Raw genomic sequence first — 22,551 nt, 5'->3', positions numbered from 1 at the left:
GATTGTAACATTTATATTCACAAGATTTATATTAACAGCCCGTTATAAGAAGTAGTCACTTCTGTCGGTTAGTCACGCGACTGCCTTTCCATTTTTTCACGTATCAAGAATCTAAACCACAAATGGTTAAAGTTATATTGGATTATCAGTAATTTTTCTTCACAAATGACAGTTTTCGAGATCCTTAAGGCGAAAAGCTTCATTAGAAAGATAGAATATATAAAAATTATATTGCTAAACGCATTAAAATTATATACTTTTTAAGAAATAAGAAAAATATCCTAGAAGTTTGTACTATCGTTTGTGTTTAATTAAGTAAAGTGAAAATGACGAGTAAAGTCAGTTGAGTTCTTGCTGAATTACGGAAACCTTTCAAGCTCCGAACTTACTATTGATTAAGCTTAAGTGAACGCCCACACACCTGGGAGAATACTAAATATTTTGCCATTGTAATACTGGAGGTAGCTCTAAATTATTTTGAAGCACTCATGGTCTACAGGCCAAGAAGATCGTAAAGACAAATATGTAATTTATCCTTCATAAGAATACTGTAAAGCCATATCTAACGTGTTATATTGCATTTAAAAAGAGTACAAATTGGTGTAAAACAAACAATGTCATATTTTAGAAATTCTCTAAGATGTAAAAAAGATATTTAGTTGTTTGTCAGTTTATCATAAATTTTAAATTTAAATTTTACATATAAAGGTTCGAGCAAATTGTAAAAAAATTACTATAAGTTTGAAAATCCTTTTAGATACAAAATATTTGTGACCGTTATAAATAGGCTATTTATTATTTGTGTTTTTATCATTATGATTAGTTTTATATGTGGTTTGCATGTTTTTGTTTCGATAGGAATATCACTTTGCACTACATTTGAATGGCTTTGTTTTAATTAATAAAATCAGTGGGTCTGCTCCCTGGTTGCTCTCCAGGACCAACAATGTGACCTTCAATATTTTTTTTAATAAAATATATATAATTGATTGTAATTATTTGGAAACATAATTACCACATCCCAAATTGCGATTGTCCCAGCATATCATGGTTTCCATCAGGAAAACACATGAGAAGGAAACTGTAATAAAGGCTGTTCTTGCACCAGCTAGTGTTGATCGTGATTGTGTGGATTAATCCGTATTGTATAGACTCTCGGAGAAAGAAAGATAATATGAAAGTATAAATACATATGTTGTTAGAAAAATGGACATATATTTTGGGGGGGGGGGGGTGGGGGGGGGGGGGGGTGGGGGGGGGGGGGGGTGGGGGGGGGGGGGGGTGGGGGGGGGGGGGGGTGGGGGGGGGGGGGGGTGGGGGGTCAAAAGGTACATTTCCTAAAAGAGGGTTTTTTTTTAAATATTTGATTCTTTGTACTTAGTGAAAGTATACTGATATAAGTACTTAAAAGCATATTTATCAGCTAGTATTGCCCCCAACAAGATTACACATCTGTGGATGAGGTAGAATTCCTCTAGCATATCAGCGGCCCATAGAGCTAAATATAAAATAAACAATAACTCATCCATTCCCTAATAAATATAGTGAACTATAATAATTTATATTCAGTACTTCTGCACATAAAAATTGATATAAAAGTCAGCATAAGAATATTTAAAACAAAAAATAATGATAAATAATTATCAGAAAATGTATTAAAGTGCCCGATACACCTGAAGAGAAGGACTTAATATTTTTTATAAAGAGATTTATTTTGTCAATAACTAATAAATACTGCAAAATAAACAAAAAGATTTTTTAATGGATAAAACTAATAATTTAAACATATAGTGGTTTGATCATGCTCTGCAACTACATAGAAGTGGCAGCATCTCTCCATCAGAGTAGGACGCCATTGCTTCTCTACAATAATTGTACTATATCTTGTGGAATGTTTCTGTGGATAAAAGAGACATTAAAAGTAAATGGTTATAATACCAGAATTTATTTTTGGGGTTGGGAAGCCAATGTTTATCCTATGAAGGTATGTTTGTAATTGTTTAATGTGTTGAACTTGAGGAACCCAGTAAATGTTTCTGTCTTAAATGATTCCTAGGTTCTTATAGTTATCCACCCTTTCGATAGAGCTGCAGCCACAGAGAGTGGATTACAAATCACCTCAGAACGCATATCAGCGTCCTAGGATCGAGATTAAAACAATGAGATTCACAGTGTTCATTTCAATATGTATGATCCTAACTTTGCCACTACACAGTTCCATTGTGTCACTTATATTCTCACTCACTTGTTTCAGGCAGCCTTGAAGGACCATGTGGTCTACTGTGGCACCAAATCAGCCCTAGACTCTGTCTCCCGAGTAATGGCCCTGGAGCTCAGTCCCCACAATATCCGGGTTAACACAGTGAACCCCACTGTAGTGATGACTGACATGGGGAGAGTCGGGTGGTCGGAGCCAGCCAAAGCTAATGAGATGCTCAGGAAAATTCCACTTGGCAGATTTGCAGGTGAATAATTTATTTATATATATATATATATATATATATATATATATATATATAAATATATATATATATATATATATATATATATATATATAGGTACAAAAAATAAATTTATATATATATATAATAAAAGCTGAACATTTTCAATCATTAATTTTATTTGTTTTAATTGTTTTACAACAATGTATAAAAAAGTTGTCATTTAAATATAATGTTAGAAATTAATCAAGGGAGGGGAAGGTTTCATTATGTAACATTCATGTGGTTTCTCAATCAAGGCTATTTTGCATGAATGGAAACACCACTACATAGTTTAGCTTCTAACAGCAGCCACTTATAACTTGTTCACTGTCGTAACACTCACAAAGGACATTTTTAATCATACATGATTTTTCTGCTGTAGTAATGTATGAAATAATTCACACAAGTTTATTAGGGAATTTCTGCTTTTATAGAATGTATACCATCAATGACTGGATTTAAAAAAAATCTAGTTCTTATAATGTACTTTAACCCCATTCTGGATAATCATATGCCTAGTATACCATCGTGACATCTGTATTATGTTTTATTTAATTTTTTTTTAATGCTAATTTATAAGTAACTCTATTTTATATATATTTTACTTACTACTTATGAATAAAGAACTATTTGGATTGAATTGTTATTATTTTACAGAGGTAGATGAAGTGGTCAACACTATTCTCTTTCTGTTGAGCGACGTTGCTCCAATGGTGAATGCTGTCACTCTCCCTGTGGATGGAGGGTTTCTGGCTTGTTGATAGACAAACTCCAGTCCTGGCATCGTTCTGCAGGCATCCCGTGCATTTGTAGTGCAGTGCTGTAGACAGTTAGTAGAGAAAGGGGGTATAATCAAATTTAAATTTCTTGGCATTTATTGAACTGATTGGCTTATTTTATCCCCGTCTTCTCATTGTATAAACCAGGGGTGCCCAACCTTTTTTACCCAAGGGCCACATTGTAAAGCCTTTATGGCCAGGCGGGCCAACATCCCAGGGGATTTGGAACCCCAAACAAAACGTATTGCCCGGGGTTTGTTCAAGAAATCTTGTTCAAAATATGAGTTTTAAGGTTATTTGGCCCTTGTTTCCTGATTATTGTAATTTCTTATTATTTATTAGTTGTTAGGTAAAGGTTTATAATATATTATGTTTTTAGGTTCTTTTAGTAGAAATAAATATAAACCCAGACTTTTGGATGTTTGCTCTAATTCTGAGGGAACAATAAAAAAGTCACCAATAAATTGAATATGTTGATTTTAATTAAGCCTACTAGGATACTAGGACATACAAATTACGTGGCGAGTGGTGACCTTGAGTTGGGTAGGGGTTACGTCGCCGCACCGCGCGCTGTGCCGTGCTTTACGCGCGCGCTCTATTCGCCAGCCGGCAGCCACCACCGTAATCAGTGAAATCTGTCTGCAACTACTTTACTTCTTTCAACACTCATACTCCACCAAATGAATACGGCTCGTTCTACGTGAAATCGGCTGGACTGCTTGGTTCTCAAAATTTGTATTTATTTAATATTTCAAATGCTTGTAAACAAATTTGGTTGTTTTGGCAACAAGTCGGGCCACATAAAACTGACTCGCGGGCCGTAGGTTGGGCAGCCCTGGTATAAACTATTACACCAGTTTTCCTTTTTGTCATTTCTCTCAAGTGCAGTCGGTCATATTTTGTATAGTTTCTTTTTTCATTGAATTTTAGCTTTTAATAAAGGTAATTATTTATAGATCTTATATGTTTTTATATCAGCAGATAAATTACTCTGTTAAGCTATATTCAGTATATAACAATATTAATTGATCTATTTGATTCACTGAGAAAAAACCACTATTGTGACACAAGAAGTACATTTTAACAAACATCAGGGACTAAATTTTTAAACACAAATAGTGTTTGTATTTATTTTATTACTAATTGGTCTATAAATATTGAATAAATATTTAAACAGTTGTAATGATTTAAGAAGTATTCTTTCCATTAAAAAAGTGAATTGGTTGTGTGACTGAACTTTCCACATACAGAAGATTGTGTCAGGTCAAAGGCACTCAATACTAGGCCTACGTGTTTATTGCCCTCAGATTGGATAGAGAGGTTATAAGGTGATAATGATAATAATATCTCAAAATAAATTCGTTTTTTTATTGACTGCAATGACATTGCGCAAATAATTAAAATTAAATATATCTTTTGCAGGTCAGTCCCTTTAGTTGTAAATTAATACCTTCTTGTCAAGGACAAGTGTAAGAGTAATAAATTATGTCCAAGTTTATAATTGAAAAAAATACATTAACTGTGTGTTTGTTTTGTTAACAATGGCAAATTCTGTTAAGCCCTTATGATAATTTATCGTCAGTAACAAACTCTAAATAAAGAGTACATCTAAGTACCATAATTATGTTAAAAATAAAAGTTTACACTAAAATTAATACATTTTTTATACAATACTTTAATTTATTGGCCAATATTCTAGCATAGACTACATTGTCTTTTATATCTGTATTGCTAGTATTTACCTATTGTTTTGCACGTAATTTAGTAAGCATTGCACATGTATGACATTGCTGGGTAGAGTGAACTGTATTTCCGACACCAATGTTGAGTTTGCCTTCTTACCACGATCAAGAATTTATGTCAAAAAGTTCATATTTATGGCCATATAAATATATGGCCATATGGTTAATATTTACTCCGTCCTCAGTATATTTTGTTCCATAGACGATATTGCCTTGTTTCATGATCTATAAGATATATATCACAGATCAGTGAAGTCTAATTCTGTCAAAAAACAACTAAGATGGATATAAGTCTTTAAATGTATAGTAAAAGTTAGATAGTAACTTTATTATTTATATCTAATACTTTATATTAGCTAAAAAATGAACAGTTAAAAGTACATTAACAATTTACGTCTTTGTTTCTTTATAAACTGAAAATTATATTTAGTATTTTAGCACATTTAGAGATGTAAATTCTGTGTTAGTTCAAAAGCACAGTCTAGCAAACTTCCATCTATCATAGTACTTGCTGACTGCTTCAAAGGTGGTCTTCATAGTCAAATTCTGACCATACTATGTATTAGTACATTGTATAAGGTGGATAAGTATTTTCCTAATCGCTGGAATCTAAAAACGTCAACAAAAATTAATGATCATTACTTACAGAATTTACTCACTATAATAATGTAAACAAGATGAAAATAATAAACAATGTTTGCACAGAACTGTTGATTACATTTGACATATTTCACAACTTTAGAGACCAAGGTCGGGTGTTTACTACTTTAAACACTGATAGGTAGTAACCCGGAGAGATTTTTTAAAAGAATAGGCTAATATTCATTCTAGGAACCATAAGAATGTCCATGTTAAATTCCAATACACTTGGATAGGTACGGTTGGATAGTTTACACTTGAAAACAAACAAACAAAGGTACTTTTGCATTTATAATATTATTAGGATGTTATTTTGTGATCAATAAACCAATTAATATCTCCTTGCTGTTATTAAAAGACTTTTTTTAATTTACATTTGTTTTATACAAACAAACTACATGGTTTATACAAAGCACATATGTTTTTGGGCTTTACACAATTTCCTACATTGTTTTGCCTTTTTTATTTAGGCACTTGTTATACCTTAAAAGTAATTTTTTTTATTCCTCTTCAAAGAAATTTACTGCCTTCTCTGACAATCTAAATCTCACGGCTTTATCTTTATTGAAGTTCTTTCATCCAAGATTTTTGAGGTGCATAAAAAGAAGGAAATTGGTTAAAACAAGATCGGGACTGTATGGTGATAATGCCCTGAAACTTTTCAATTTTCCAATACTCAATAATTTCCTGAGTGAGAACAACAATGTGAGGTTTTGCATGTTTTATTTCCTATAACAATTTGACTCAAAATAATTCCCTTCTTAGTCATGACGAGTCAAAAAGGTAAAGTAACTGTCGAATCTCGTTTGTAATCCTATTTGAAGAGTTTAGATCGCATCAAGAGAACAATTTTCAGAATTTTAGGTTTTTGACACAATTTTATACAGTAGTCTTAAGCACTTAGCTTTAATTCCTTGGAGAGAGTAGTTATCGTGAATCTCTATAAATTTTTGTTGCAATTGCACTTACCAAATCTTCAGTGATCATAGATCAGAACATTCATCATGAGTGTTTTCACGATTACTCTTCAACTCTCTGACTCACTTTTGCACTTTATCTTTTGGTTGTGGCGCTTTCCTGAACTACGTGAGTATCTTACTTGAGTTGCTTACTTTGAAAACTTCCTTCAAGACAATTAAAAATTTTTAAATGTTTTATAAAGATATAATCTCTTACTTATTCATACAGAAAAAGTTGCTTTTGTAATCAATCTTAGAATGTTTGCTTGAACATTTCAATATTAAACATATCCATTTTACTAAAAGTTTGGAATACATTGTTTTACTCATATATGTATGTACTGTTTACGAGTCGTAACAAATATGAAATATGAGGCTGGTTGCTAACACAATCTTTTGGGAAAGAATACACTTGTATAGTTATATTTTACAATTTTCATCAGGATTGAATTCAGTTTTTAATTAAACATTCCATGTAATCAATCATGAGCTAAATAGAGTAAGATCAGCCATAAAGTAAATTGTGAAATATGTATTTACTTCATATACCTAATCAGAAAGTGAGGAACGTTTTGGAATTAAAAAACAAAAAACCAAGCACAAGAAAATCGCTTTATTATATACATGTGAAAAAGGGACCAAAATACTACTTTTCTATATAATACCATACAAATTCAAGGACTTATCATAGCAGTGGACAAGCTTTTAAATTCCTGTTGCATAGAATTCTGTCACCTGTAATCTCAGCCATTCAGTGACAAGTATCTGGAGCTCCTCATCGTTTCAAAACACTGAATTGCTAGCCAGTTCTTCATTTTCGGGAACAAGTGACAATCACTTGGAGCAAGATCAGGAATGTAAGAGGGATGAGGAAAAACTTCCCAGTTGAACGAGTTCAAGAGTTCTTGTTTATGGTTTGCTGTGAGAGATCGGGCCAAGCAAACTTTTGGATGATTTTCCTTTGCACTTGTTAGCTTCTGTAAAAGAAATTTCAAACAATAAAGTTTGTAAAACTTGTAGGAATTATACAGAAAAATTAGTTATTGTTAAAAGGTTGTTCTAACAAATCTTCGTCTACTTTGGCGACCACAATACTCAGACGTCTACTCTTCTCTTGATCATGAACAGTTGGCAGGAATTTTGATTGCAGCAAACATTTCAAATTCGAATATAGAAAAACAGGCAGAACGGAGATGTTTCCGATGTCACAGCTGGAAGCTGACTGAGGTGCCAAGCATGAGCATCCCAATGTATATGCGATTGACGCGTGCCTGTCAGGGTCAGATGGAAACAGTCCTTACTTTCTGAATAATCCTCGTATTTCAAGATTTTAATTTTGATTGTGTTACTTTATGTAAAGATAAATTTAGACTGATTTGTTAAATTAATTGTGTAAAAATATGTTGTTATTAAACTTCTTTTAAATATCTTTCTATTTACACTTATTTTATCTAAATGGAGATATATTCAATGGTTAGTTATTGTAGACCATTGTATAGACCATTTTTATTAGCTTTATGTCATGTTTTAGGTTATCTATGAGGTGCTAATTAATTTGTTGTTGTTGTTATTAATAATTTTGTTGATTATTGTTGTTGATTAGTTGTAATGTTTATCATAGGTGATAAGTAATAATTTTTAAAAGTTTTCTTATACTATATATGCTTAATACGTAAGATTTAATCTATCTGAGACTTGATTAATGTACACCTAATCGACATAATAGTCGTCTGATCATTATCCAGGCATCCTTTTTTCATCTTCCATCAGGACTTTGTCTGTTATCCAAAGTAACCTCCAAGTCAATCTCACAGCAGTTATTGAAAATTTAAGGTTCAACAGATCATCATAAAAACCTAATTATATTCCTTCAACTAACTGGTAGAGATCAAGTGAACTTTAGATGCATTCAACAACTTCTGAAGTCACATTTCATCACTAGTAAATACCTTGGAGTCACTTTTGACACCTATCTCTCCTTCATTTTCCTAGTGCCAACTATCAGTTCCTGTATTAAAGCCCTGCACATACTTTGGAGTTGACACACACAACTCAGGCTCCCATCCTTAACCCCTTATAAAAGAATTATTATTTCTTCAACCTTAAAAATAAGGATAAGTCAAACTTTTATCAGGTTACAATGTTTGATATTGACGGATTTGTTATAGATAGTGATAGGCAAGTTGGTTTTTGGTAAAGGTTGTCTATCAGTGAATCCAAAAATCAAGGATTTTTATTGGGGGAGGGTTTTGTTTCACCATTTACCCATCCTAACATATGCTAACTGTCTTTTTACCAAAAATCTATACTTTTGAACTTGAAATCACTGAATAAAAACTCTTGACCCACCTAAAATCTCCCATTATTAGACTCCCAATAAGACAACTACCAGACAGTTAAGAGTTCTTCATCATAATAATAGTTGTCAATAAAACTGGACACTCCCTAACTTTTATGTCCTTTTTGATTTTTTAATTCACGAACACAAATGTATTTCTCTGAACCAACTTACTCATTATTATTTGTAATAGTCAATGAGTCGAGATTTGACATCCAAACCTAATTTTACCTAATGGTGGATAAGTAGTAACCAATTTTTTAGTAAAAAAGGAATGGAAGCCCAATAATTTCATAGTATAACAATTGATTAGTAACTTAAATTAATATACTAACATGGAGGGATATTAGGAATGTATATATTATATACATGTATACTATATATATTTTTCTAAGAAGAAATAAAGATTTTAATAAAATATTGCTGTAACTGTTCATTCTTCCATTTTTCTTTATAATATTTTTAATAATCGTCATTCCTTCAATTATTACTAGGTCTACTTGTAATAGGATGTTATTAACAACTTAGTGATATTCCCTCAGAATGAAGCTTGAAAACAAGCTCAGTTTTATGGTTATATTTCTGTAGCAGCTGAGAAGATGTACAAAATCAGAATCAAGAATTTTATTATCTTTTAACACAATTTGTGCAATGGACAAAGTCAATATATTACATAATAACAATAGCAATAATAATAATAATAAAATGATCAAGAATATAATGTATAAATATAAAATAGTTAAAAATACCAACAAGTCTACATTCAGGAACAATAAATAAAATAACAATAAAACCTAGAACTAATTTAACACTTAAAGATGCACGACATTAACATACAAAATAATATAAATATATTATGAATAAAATGAGTGAAAAACAATGTAATTAAAAACTTACATCATTAGTATTACAGCCCAAATATTCAAGTATAGAATGAAATACTTTTTGTTTAAACCAATGCTTTATTACTACTTTAAATCTATGTAAAGATAAAGACCAAGTACTATAAGTTGCCCTTTCTCAGGCAACTTATTAAAAAACTTAATTTTCATGAATATGTGGCTGCTTTTACACTTTCCTCATTTGATTGAGAGTATATCAAGCATATGATTTTTCCTGGTGTTATGACTATGAATATCTTGTCTGGTTGTTAAATTAGATTGTGATTCTTTAACATTTATAAGACAACTATATATATATATAATTTCAATAAACATTGAATCGCAAAAAGTACTTGCTCCGCCGGGATTCGAACCCGGATCTCTCACTTGCCGGGTGAATGTGCTACCATTACACCACAGAGCGCTTACTTTTTCTGATTCAATTATTTTGTATTTGGCCTTATCTGTCACATATGTGTTTAAATAAGCAAACTAACGTATGATCGGAAGACCAAATACCTGTCAAACGACTTTTATTTACGTTAAATAGTATAAATGGCAATAGCCTTATTTAGTTTCAATAAACATTGAATCGCAAAAAGTACTTGCTCCGCCGGGATTCGAACCCGGATCTCTCACTTGCCGGGTGAATGTGCTACCATTACACCACAGAGCGCTTACTTTTTCCGATTCAATTATTTTGTATTTGGCCGTATCTGTCACATATGCGTTTTCAAATAAGCAAACTAACATATGATCAGAAGACCAAATACCTGTCAAATTACTTTTATTTACATTAAATTGTATAAATGGCAATTGGCTTATTTAAATATACACATCATCCTTACACCTGTACATTCTACATCTATACTCATTGATTGATCCTCCCATCACTGATTGGTAGAATTAGATCAATGGATAACCATCAATTACCATCCTGAAGGTTAAATGTCTTTGAAAATAAAAAGAGTACTCTTATAAATCTTTACTAACTACATTCATATGTTATATTTCTAAACATGGTTAGTTTAAGAGTTAAGAATTTACAAATTAAAAAGTATATAATATTTGATGCATCTGTTATGCTACAATAGCTATATTTTACAAGATGGAAGTGAATTGTGGTACTTCTCTAGGCTTGTGCTGCAAATTTTAACTGTTCTCAGATAAAAAGTATAGATACCCAAGTTTGAACGTTAACCAAAAAGCAAGTAGTACAGTTACAGTAGTGGATGTTACATTAAAAATTTTACTTGATTATTCCTGTATTTAAATATTAAAGCAATAATTTTCATTTTTTATGGCGATAAAAACAAAGAAGGATACCGGTTTTTGGTGCTTTTCAACCCATCTGCAACTTTGAAAATCCATAACTTTAAATCCAATCAAGAGCAGATTTGTATGCAAGATAGTTAAGGGCGTATGGTTTTTTAACATTTAATTTTAGAAGTGTATGAAAAAAATTATAATTAAATTACCTTCTCAATTTTTGTTCTTATCCAGGTGTGTAATTATGCAAACCACTATTTACAACAATATTAAGTTTTATCACGGGCTTAGTTGTTTTTAATTTACTGCATCTGGCAGCTGCTCATTTCAATGTGCAAGCCGTTAGACTTTCAAAGCAATTCCACCCAAACATGGATTCCATTTGAATCATTCAGCAAACAGTAAGTTCTGTCAAAATCTGTCAGACCTCATTGTAGTGTTTTCAATGAAAAATATTGATAAACATAATAACATTAACAAGAACACTCAGCAAGGAAATTGAATTGCACTCCCCAAAATTCATCAATCCCTCAATACCCTTATAGAGAATTTCTCATCTTCTCTAATTCTGTAACAAAAAGAATAAATTCAGTCATTATGGAATTTGTATCTTCCATTCCTGTGCTTTCAAGAACCAAAATCTAAGAGTCTTAGCAATACAATGGCATTATGCAAAAAAAACTTATAAACAAAAAAGTAAAGGAAGTCAACCAACAGAGTGGTGACAATTAGCTGTACACAACACTAAGAGAATCAGAGTTAGGTAATACCAGACTGGATTGTAAACAGCCAACACTGGTTATCAGACCAACAATTTCAACAACTTTATAATCAGGCCCAAAAGTTTCTGAACAGACCAGAAGAAGAGGAAGTCGATCAGAGTAGGGACAATTGGCTGTACACAACACTAAGCGAATCAGAGTGAGGTAATACCAGACTGTTAGTAAGGATTGTGAATCAGCCAACACTGATTATCAGACCAGCAATTTTGACAACTTTATAATCAGACCCAAAAAGACCAATGAAATATAAATGTGAAATATTTACATTATCTACATGTACATGGGTTATATATGGCTTTAGGAAATTACTTTTTTATTCATTTATGTCTTAAGCAAATATTGTTTTTTAATTGAATAATATTTAAGAAAGTTAAATGCTTTAATTTCTGGTAGTTAAATTCTCTTATAAATAAAAAAAAATACTCTAGTAATTTTTCATACACATACTATAAAGAGTTTGTATCTTTTTCCTCAATAGTTTTTGTTTGGGTCTGATTATAAGATGTCCCAAAATTCTGCTTCAAACTCTACTCCTTGAAATATTAAAAAATAATATTTTATTTCAAAATAATTTTTTTCTGTAATTAGTAATGGTATTTTGAGGAGCTAAAACCAACATTTTCTTAAAAAATAAATATTCCAACGGAAAACAGATTACATCACTTAAATTTTCAAATAATGGGTTTGTTAGGAAAATGTTTAAATGGTTGAATTTGTATTTAATTAATAGAAAACAATTTGCTAAATTAAAATACTCGTATAAAATAATAAACAATTTTAGAGTACTCAGTTCATTAAATAAAGCATTGGGCTTCCTATTATTGAAGCCTTTATCGTTTATTTGTTACATGTAATTTATCTTGTATGAAGCAAATAGGGATGCTGTGGTTTTACACATTTATGTGCAAACCTTAAAACTTCTGTCCCTTTAGTGAGAGGATTGATCACACACTAATTTATTATTTTTTGGCTGATAAAACATAATTATGACCCTTCTGAATGTTGGTAAGACAAACTTTATAGTTTTCAATAACACTCATTAGTAAAACAAAGACATTCAGATTGTCCAAACTTCTCACAAAATGTCTAGGATTATCCATTGATGAAAATCTGGATTAAAGGTTCCATATTGAAAATATTTTTGCTAGATTAGTTCAGGCATTAATTTATGCTTTAAATAGATTTTAAAATATTTGAAATGTAAACAGTATTAAATTTATTCCTTGTCTTAGATTTATTCAATTATATCTTTCGGAATTTTGGTGCACACCACAAGCAGAAATTTAATTTCAATTAGAAAACCTCAGAAAAAGAACATTTTGTAAAATGATTTATATGATGATCGTGTGTGGCGTTTATACTTATGAAACCATAGTATCCATTAAACTAAGATTTGATAGCTATCCTATCTTGTTGAAGTCTATAAATATAACATCAGACAACAAGTCACTTGGTCACTCTCTCACGTCACCTTGAGTTCTGTCACAAGAAAATCTCATTTAATGGAAATAATTTTATTCTCTATAATAAATCACCCAAAGAAATAAAAATAGAAGCTTTCAAAGCAAAACAAAAGTATTGCATCATTAATAAGGCTCTTTATAATTTTAATAAATTTTGACTATTGATAGTTTTCTTACTATTAACTCAAAATAGTTTTATTAATAAATTCAATCTATTACTGATTAATATAGTTGGTTTTATATTTAGTTTTATTAGTATTATTAGTTTTGTTTAATGCTCATTTAAAACATAGGCTATTCAGAGTACAAGTTTGTAGTAAGTGAAACTAGTATAAAGGATTAATGTCATGTGTAGTACAAAGGAGTAAGCTACTAATGAAAGGTACTCTTCATTAAATTGTAAATAAAACTAATATTTTGTAGGTCCCTTTTAAAAAATGCACTATTTGTTAAATACTTCACTCTGGTGGTGAAATCAATAACCAACACATTACTATGGCAACAAATATGACCATATGTAAACAAAATGCCACCATTACAGCTGTGTATTCAAAACTGTTGTTCTTTAGACATGATAGTTGTGTGTTCTTTGGATTCATAAAAACCTATTTTTTGTATTGTCTTCTCATCTTATAATCAGCCATGCCTGTCAACATATTTAGAGTAAAAACTGTTGTACTGGGTAATGTACTTTTTACCAGCCAAACTTACAAAATATTATTAATATATTTCTAGTGTAGCTTATAGCTTATTGTCTACCCAGGTTAGGTTTTTAAATTGTTTACATTTACATAGTACAATTATTGTACATTTCTTTACTGACAAAAGGAGTAGTCCGTTTTTGCAGATTTGCTGGCCATTATGATTTCAGAAATGTATTTAAAATAAGAGCTCTTACTTACTTATCTTATGCTTACATAGTAAAACTATATATGGAGTTCATCATGTGTAGAAACAAAAAATACTAAGTGGTATGTTGAAGTTAGCTAGTCAAAAAATGTATTTTTAAATCAATTTCAATAAAAATTGTAATATGTACCGAAGCCGTGGAATGAAGTAACTTGAGCTCAAAGGGATCAAAAAGATTATATCCTACCAATCTTAGAGAAAGAAATTTAATTATTTATACTGAGGACCAAACTAAAACTTAATAAAGTGACTTCCACATGACAACTAATGACTGGCTGTCTAGATAATCTACAATGTTACTCTTTCAAAAACCTAAACACTAGTTGATGTCTGATCAGTTGTCTTGCAGATTATAAATGTAGCCACTATAATTATAAGGCCATTGTGAGTTTATTAATATCACGTTATGGTAATTTTTATTTAGGAGATCCCGGAGTTGGCAAGACTGCTTTAGTACAGATGTTTATCTCTGAGGGTAGAGAATTCGCAAAGAACTATAGTATGGTAAGTTCAGGTTTTTTGTATTATAATATGTTAATGTTTTATTCAACAGTTCAAGAATTGTAGATAAAATACAGCGTTTATTTTGTCTTTTGTGCTATAGTATTTTGGTAACTCGTGTTTTTTTTAATTTTATTTTATGAGGAATTTCAACAGATTTAGATTTAGAAGGGATATAAACAGAATAATCTCTAAAGTCAACTTAAGAGTCAGCGGTTGTACTTGTTTAAAAAATCTATAAAAATCTACTTCTTTCAACATGTAAATACATTTACAATGAGTTTTAAATGAGAACAAAATATAAAAATTAGTGTATATGTTTAACTTTTGGGTTTTCAAAATCCTTCTTCAGAACATCACTTATAAAAAATGTCTTTAAACATAACTCAAACCAGTATGCAAGATATTCTAAAAATATCTATAAATAAATAACTACTATAAACAAAAAGTTTTCAATCAGCTGTTGTGTACAATACTTTAAATTTTGCTTCATAAATAATATTTTATTTAAAAGAGGGAAAACAGAATCATCAAAGAATATAAAGTCACATAGTTGAAACAGCAGTTATGTATGCATAAAGCTTTCAATTTATACACTAAAATAATCATAATTTCAAACTGTTATAAACCAGCATTTACAATTATTAACACATTACGCACATTATTAAAAACAGACTCAGTTATTGATGACATAACTTTTCTTTACTGATAGAAGTTCTAATATGAATGAGAATTAAAATTTATTAAAAAAATTAATACTAATTTAAAGTCATTTGCTTTGAAAGGATTAAGAATATTATGAGGACATTTTCAAATATTGAATATACATGGACAATATGTAAAATGTGCTATTTTATCTGTTTTCTTTGTTCAATTATATTATTCCAATTAAGTTTTATCGTAACCTTCTCTTTCATTTTATGTCACTTTTAGTATGTAAATATTCCATATTTTGACAATACACCTGTATGGTATTGCTCATAATTATGTCTAATATTAATGTCTATTACACAAATACACAAACAAGTATTACTCTAGTACTGTCATAAGTTGGAACTTAGAGATATATTTAGAAAACCCTAAGAATTTTGAAAATCCAAAATACATATGATACAGAATATATATCTGAAAGGAAATATTATATCTTCAAGATCCATTCATGTAGTTTTCCTTATTATTTTGTTTTATTTGTATCAACATTGGGTTACACAATTTGGCCCATGTAATCTACTTGCAGCCTAAGAGATATCTCTAGTGCTCTAAGTTGAGTTTGACTTAAAGCATTCTGGAAAAAGAAAATGTAAACACACACATAGAACTGAGAAGCCCTGGCGAAGGGCTGGCAAAATTTTACTTAAGTCTGTCTGTCTAATTTGTTTTCCGCAGGATATCTTGTGAATGAGTTGAGCTATGGAATTTTGGGGATTTAGCCCTGGATGGGGCGTGCAGCGTAAAAATGTTACAATTGGCAGGGAAAAAATTCTTTCCAATTGTAATAATAATTACATTCTTGCTTTATCGTTTTGTTGTTTTTTTTTTTTCATTGTTTACAATTATTTTAATCTTTTAGATATACTTTCATTGTTGTCCAAAATCAACATGAATGGTCTACAAATTACAAGTGAAACATGTTCTAAAGTTTATTTTTTAGTTATTTTATTTTAAGCATTATAGAAGTTTGGGATCATGTTAGAGAAGAAAATTCCACCATTGTCAGAGATTTGATAACCTTTATAACAAAACTTCATGGTGACACCTAGAATGAGACACAGGACAGCTTAATACTGAAAGTAAATAAAATATACTGTGTTGCATTACAGACCCTTGGAGTAGACCTACACCTGAAGAGATGTCACATTCCTAATACTTCCGATGCTGTTGATATGCTCATTTATGACTGTGGAGGTCTTGACTTGTACCTTGACTGTCTCAGTCAGTTTGTAAGTAACAATAACTTTAACTTTCAGCAAATTGAATTAAAATTAAACTGTTAAAACGCTTTATACACATGCACACAAATACATTCAATATGGTTTGGTTGGGATAAACTACCTATTACAGAAAATGTAATCATAAATACAGACAAAATTTGATCAAAACTCAAATAATTCAATATCTGTTTAACTTTTAAGACTTTATCAATAATTACTTATCTGTGATTTAGTGGGACCAGCCAGACCTACTGCTGCTGGTTTACGATGTCTGTTCCCCTACTTCTCTACAGTCAGTGGCGGACTGGCACAGACTAGCAATGTCGGCAGAGTGGGCTGGTGGTGGAGCCAGGCCTGTGGCAGGGTTGCTGCTAGCCAATAAGACTGACCTGGCAGGGCGCCGACTGGTGGGGGCAGACGAAGGCTCGCAGATGGCAGGACAGTTGGGTCTCCATTACGTTGAAGGCTCAGCTGTAAGTCTCTACTGAACACCATACTCACCTCAGTAATGTCTAAATACAATGTTATTAAATATTAAATTCAAGTTGTGAATGTTCAACCCCACTTCACCCTCCGCCCAGTGCAACATCTGCAATCTGATTCTGTCACAGACTTAAGTCCTGAAATCAGGAATCCATGTCTATTTGGAGGGATCCAAAAATGTTGGACGAAGAAACTCAAAAATGAACTCTTTGCATCGTTTTGACATCAAAGACATCTAGATTACAAAAACAGGAGTGAGATAAGCCTGTGACAGCATCAGATTTCAGAAGCTACACTGAGTAGAAGGTGAGTCAGAACTGAACATATGTATTGAATAAACTCTTCCCACCATAGCTTCGTTATGTGCAGGAACCTCAGTTGCTCCACCATGATTTGGGATTGTGTCTAAAATATTGTAATGCACTCACTTGTGCACCTGATGAGACAATCAGTACACCTCTTAATTTTGTTTTTGTAGTCTCTGATGTCGAAAAGATGCAAAGAGTGTTTTTTACCTTCTTCCACACCAACTTTTCAAATTAAAAACAAGGCAGAGTTGATATTGACGTAAAATGTTATTATTTATTACATAATTTTGACACATTTTCTGTTACAGGATGCTAAATTTATTATATGGCTAAGTCACTACAAGGATAATTGTTTTGCAGAAGGAGAACCAAGGTGTCCAAGAGGCATTCACCTGGCTGGCCCAACAACTCTACTCTGAAGTCAATAGGTCCCAGGATGGTGTAAGGCCATCATACAACAGCCTTCACAAATCTGCTCTTAGATCTAGCTTGTCCAACCCCTCTTTGAAATAATAAAAAGAACCTTGCACATACTCTCACTTTGAATTGTCAGAAAATAAAGAAATTTAACAATTAAAGAAGCTTTATCAGTAGAAACGTTTATAGTTTATTACTAGAATAATTTTAGACAAGAAAATGTTTTAATCTTTCAACTAAAATAGGTAAGATTTGGTTAGAAGAGTTTATTTATTTATTGAAAATCTGTGAATATTGGTCAAATACCAAAAAATATTTGTAACCACTTGAATACTAACATCTGGATATTCAGATGTGTCAAGAAATGCCCAGAAATATTATAAACCCCTTTGTTGGGCATATATGGACTTGTCTTTAACTTATCAGAACATGCCTAATTTTGTATTTTTACTTTTCAATTAAATTAATTCTATTTATTATTTAACTGATAATAACTTTTGTACATTTTCTTCATCTTTATCTATGAAACATGAGTTTCTATTGACATTTGTGATTGTAAATATACTACAAATTATGAATTTAAAAATATGTGGAAAATCAAACATATACAATTTTTCTAAAGTCTGATAAATTTTATTTTTATTTTAAAGCCAATAAAAATTTGTGATTGTGTACAATTCTATATATAGTGTTTAGTGAAATAAAACATTTTACATGTGGAGTTTTAGTAAAGAATGTTCTTCGTACTCAGAGAAGGAAAATAAAATATTTTTATTTGTTTTAAATTTATTTTTATTATTACTTTTTATTTTTTTGTAATAAGCTGTATTTACTGTTACAAAATGTATTTATGTTCGATTTTTAATTAAATCAATTGTTACCAAAATATTAGAGAAAAAACTGTAAAAACTGCCTAAATAGAGACTGGTATTATTTGGTAATCTCTGGGTAAAAGTCAATGGTATACCTCAGACACAAAGAAAAAATTGGTCTTGTTTCAAAAGGGTTAATTTTATCTTGTCTTTCCGAACTTCTTTACCTGTGTAGCTAAATAAGTTATAGTAGCCTACCTCCGCATTTGTCCAAGTGAAAGAACTGTTGACTATTCGGGTAGGTCATTGTGATAACTATTATCCTTTTGCTAACCTTCTGAGACCTTAGAAGGTTTCATAAATTAGTCTATTTTGCCAGTCCAACAGGAAAATATTTGCCTAAGATTTGTAAATCAAAATATTTCCGGAACAAATATAAAATTCTAAACTTTTCAAACAAATAATGTAAGCAAGTAATCAAAAATATTAAACTCCTTAAAAATGTCCATTTAAAATTCAAACCTGGAGTAATGATTACAGATTAATAACCAAAATCCTGGAACGAGTGGGAGGTCATGATATCTTGATTGTTGGCCAGAGCGGTTACAGTAATTGAGATTACTTGGTGAGGCAAGAGGAATAAGTAAAGAGGCCGGTTCTGAATGTTTGAAAGTTAACAAGAGTTTGTGGTAGCAGTTAAGTAGCTGTCATGGCAAACAATAAAGCTTTAGAATCTAGAGGCCTGATAGTTTTCCAGTCCAGGTGCTGGAAGTAGTTAAAGGAAACTACTACCTCCAGTCTCTGAATTTTTCTTCACCATAGTTTTTAACTTGATAGTTTATGCAATAGATGTGATGTAAAAACAGTTGTTACATGAAAATGACGTCTTTGCACATATGCTGTGTCTGTAAAGAGGGATCAGAATGCAGAGGGTAGTGGAAAAATGAAATACTAGATAGTTGATGATACTTAACCATTATTTATTTATGATTGGTTGTTGTACAATATATTTAGAGGCTAAAATTGTGAATCATTTATATTATTGGCTAGTGCAAGGGTAGAAATTAGCCAGCTGAGATGATGATCAAGATTGCTGATTCATATATAATGAAATACTATATTTTAATTTTTAATTCACATATTTTATGTACATGACAACTAATTGCAGCAAAACTGTTGCTTGACCGTTGGATAGGATTTACGTCTTAAAACTCTAGAAGATTGTTGACTGAAGTAATATTTTAAGACCAATTTATTACAAAGTTGCATAGTATAAGAAGCTTTTACAATTCCATGCACCATGAACACTTGCGTTCTTGGAGGATAAGAACTGAACTTATCATACACATTTAAAAATAATCATCAAAAATAGTCTTCATGAAAAAACTTTGTACTAATTTTAAATAATCCAATATTTTATAAATTAGCAAGCTACATATCTATATTGCTTGTCACAAATAGCCAAAATTTTAAATTGGGTACCAGTCTCAGGTTCTTATTACAAAATTCATATCTTTTGTTGAAAAGTTTAGTTTTGTGACAGCTTCTTGATGACCATTCGATTCAGTCTCATTTGTCTTGTTCATATTATTTATGTGTTCACTGTCTTCTATTATTTATTCATGTACAAATTGTATTATTGATCAGTGTGACAGGATCTATCTTTATTTTTAATCTTTCATACAATTTTAATTAAATAATTTTTCACTATAGCAACCTCTTCCAAGGGTGGAATGATTTTGGCTCCTAAACAGATCCAATCCATATCAATCTTAATTCCAAACCGTTCACAAACACCTTTGTAATTTTTAAATGTTTGTTAAATGTTAAAATGTAACCTATGATGCCTCAACAAGTGGTGTTGAACAAATTAAATGTGCACACCAAACCACTAAACTACATGCAGTCTAAATCAAATGCCACAGAATCAACCACGCCACTCGACCCATTATAACTAAAATAACTGAATTACTAATATGTGCATAGCAATAATATGAATTGTAAAGCTCAAAACTCTCAACTAAAGAATCACAACAGTCATTTTATAATGAATGACCAACTATTAAAATAAAAATAAAAAAATAAGAAACAAGATCTATTCTCTCAAATGAACTACAACAACAATAATAATCATTAATGAAAACACATACATCAGGTGGTTGATAAATATAATTCCAGGTAGTCTATTTACCTTGGTCTAACGTGAGAATGCCCTAACCAATTTCACCCCAGCTCGGAGAATGATGTATTTCTGGAATATCTGGAGCAACCTCAGCCTATTATTCACGTTTTATCAATAGTAATTACATTGGAACATGATGCAGCCTTCTCTCTAGCAATATTTGCTGAAATAGAAGTTTTGTAATGTTATCATTAGCTGATTCTGACCTGTAAGACTGATAAAAATAAGCCTCATTAGTGTTTAGACAAGGTCTGTATTTATAAATATGGCATCATATTTCAGTCCCATCTTTGGTCATAAGGGTCTATTCACACAAATGATTCTAGTTTCATTGCTATGCCTCTCATAGCAGTAACTCCAGACAGTGTCCTGAATATATAAGACAAAAACAAATAATGCAGCAAATGAGCACCCTGAGGAAGGACTACTGTACTTTGCAGCTAGTATGCACTTTCCTATTAATTATAAAAAGACTAGGTATGCTAGATTAAAAACTTATGTTGATGTTACATAGTCCCACTTAGATTTTACTAACGAAGTAAGCTATCCAAACTTTAAAAACAACACTCCAAGAAACCTAACGCTGACAGAGACAGGTAGTAAGTACAATATATCCACTACTAATAGTTATAATAACTTAAGAGAGATAGACGAAATTGAATATCACAAGAAAGGCCAGGATAACAGCTCATTATATTAAAATAGGTAACTTGATATCTACAAAAATAAATAACACAGGCGCTATCAAAAGAAGTCCAATATCCGGTAAAAAGTATAGTGTGGTTACAGATAAAAATCAACAAACAAATATGGCAACTAGTAAGGAACTCGCTTCCAAATTAACATTACAAGATAAAATAAAATTTAAAACAGCAATAAGTGTAAATTTCCTAATGTTAAGAAGAAAATATAAAGTTCAAACATTAAAACAAAATTGCAGGTAGATGAGATATTACAGTCACATAGTAAAGAAGAGCCTCACAAAACTGGAGTATGGTTCTTCCAGACATTCAGGTAAGACCTCATAGTGTAACAGGTAATAAAAAATACATATATATAGTGCTTGAAGGAATATGGAAATATATGAGTTGAATATTGTTCAATTTAATGTAAAATCTCTAAAGCTTAAATGGCCAGAGATCACCCAACTTTTTAATACCAGTAGAATATACATAGTTGTATTACAAGAAACATGGCTACAGAATATACAGACATTGTATTAGATAATAATTACAATAATATTAGAACAGATAGGTCTGATGGTTATGGAGGAGTAGCTTTTATTATTCATGCGTATCATCTTTAGCAAGAAAATAAGTTATAATAGTGATAACATGCATCTACTAGCAATAACAATAAATACTTTTAGCACCCATATAACCATATACAATATTTATTATACAAATAGGAAAGTAGATAAAAGTTTTTGGCAAGAAAACTTGTTTTTAAGGATTATAGGTGTAAGCTTATTGTGTGGTGATTCGAATGTATATTATGCGGACTGTACACTCCATCAATAGAACAAGACTTTGCCCAATCAGTAGACTTAATTGAACTCTATGAAAGATAAATCCTATCTGAACTAGTAAAAATAGAGTTATCTGTATTAAATTACAAGAGTCGTTTTATTTTTTAAGTTCCTATATGAAACAAAATACACACACATGTAATAT

The 22,551-nt window shown here is 31.0% G+C and overlaps 2 protein-coding genes across 3 annotated transcripts in view; both read left to right on the top strand.

Annotated features, from left to right (window-relative positions):
- LOC124355717 (D-erythrulose reductase-like) overlaps nt 1-3,365 on the top strand; it is an 80,093-nt gene extending 76,728 nt beyond the window's left edge. The window contains exons 2-3 of the mRNA XM_046806875.1: nt 2,255-2,465; nt 3,141-3,365. Coding sequence (XP_046662831.1) covers nt 2,255-2,465; nt 3,141-3,244 — 315 coding nt within the window. The 3' untranslated portion in view covers nt 3,245-3,365. The remainder of the gene's footprint in view (nt 1-2,254; nt 2,466-3,140) is intronic.
- A 737-nt stretch (nt 3,366-4,102) lies between these two features.
- LOC124354344 (intraflagellar transport protein 27 homolog) lies at nt 4,103-18,623 on the top strand. Of its 2 annotated transcripts, none has more exons than XM_046804720.1 (5): nt 4,103-5,920; nt 14,669-14,748; nt 16,566-16,685; nt 16,910-17,149; nt 17,828-18,623. In XM_046804720.1, exons 2-5 carry the CDS (start codon nt 14,704-14,706, stop codon nt 17,978-17,980), a joined length of 558 nt encoding a protein of 185 aa, XP_046660676.1. In that variant the 5' UTR covers nt 4,103-5,920; nt 14,669-14,703; the 3' UTR covers nt 17,981-18,623. The 2 variants fall into 2 exon arrangements, with proteins under 2 accessions (XP_046660676.1, XP_046660675.1); XM_046804719.1 differs by lacking the exon at nt 4,103-5,920 and adding an exon at nt 13,617-14,017 and having other exon boundaries at nt 17,828-18,619.
- Nucleotides 18,624-22,551: the final 3,928 nt, after the last annotated feature.

Source organism: Homalodisca vitripennis, chromosome 2, assembly GCF_021130785.1.
Source record: "Homalodisca vitripennis isolate AUS2020 chromosome 2, UT_GWSS_2.1, whole genome shotgun sequence".
Classification (NCBI taxonomy): Eukaryota; Metazoa; Arthropoda; class Insecta; order Hemiptera; family Cicadellidae; genus Homalodisca; species Homalodisca vitripennis.
The sequence above is the reverse complement of the archived record's forward strand: the minus strand, read 5'-3'. Positions and strand labels throughout refer to the sequence as shown.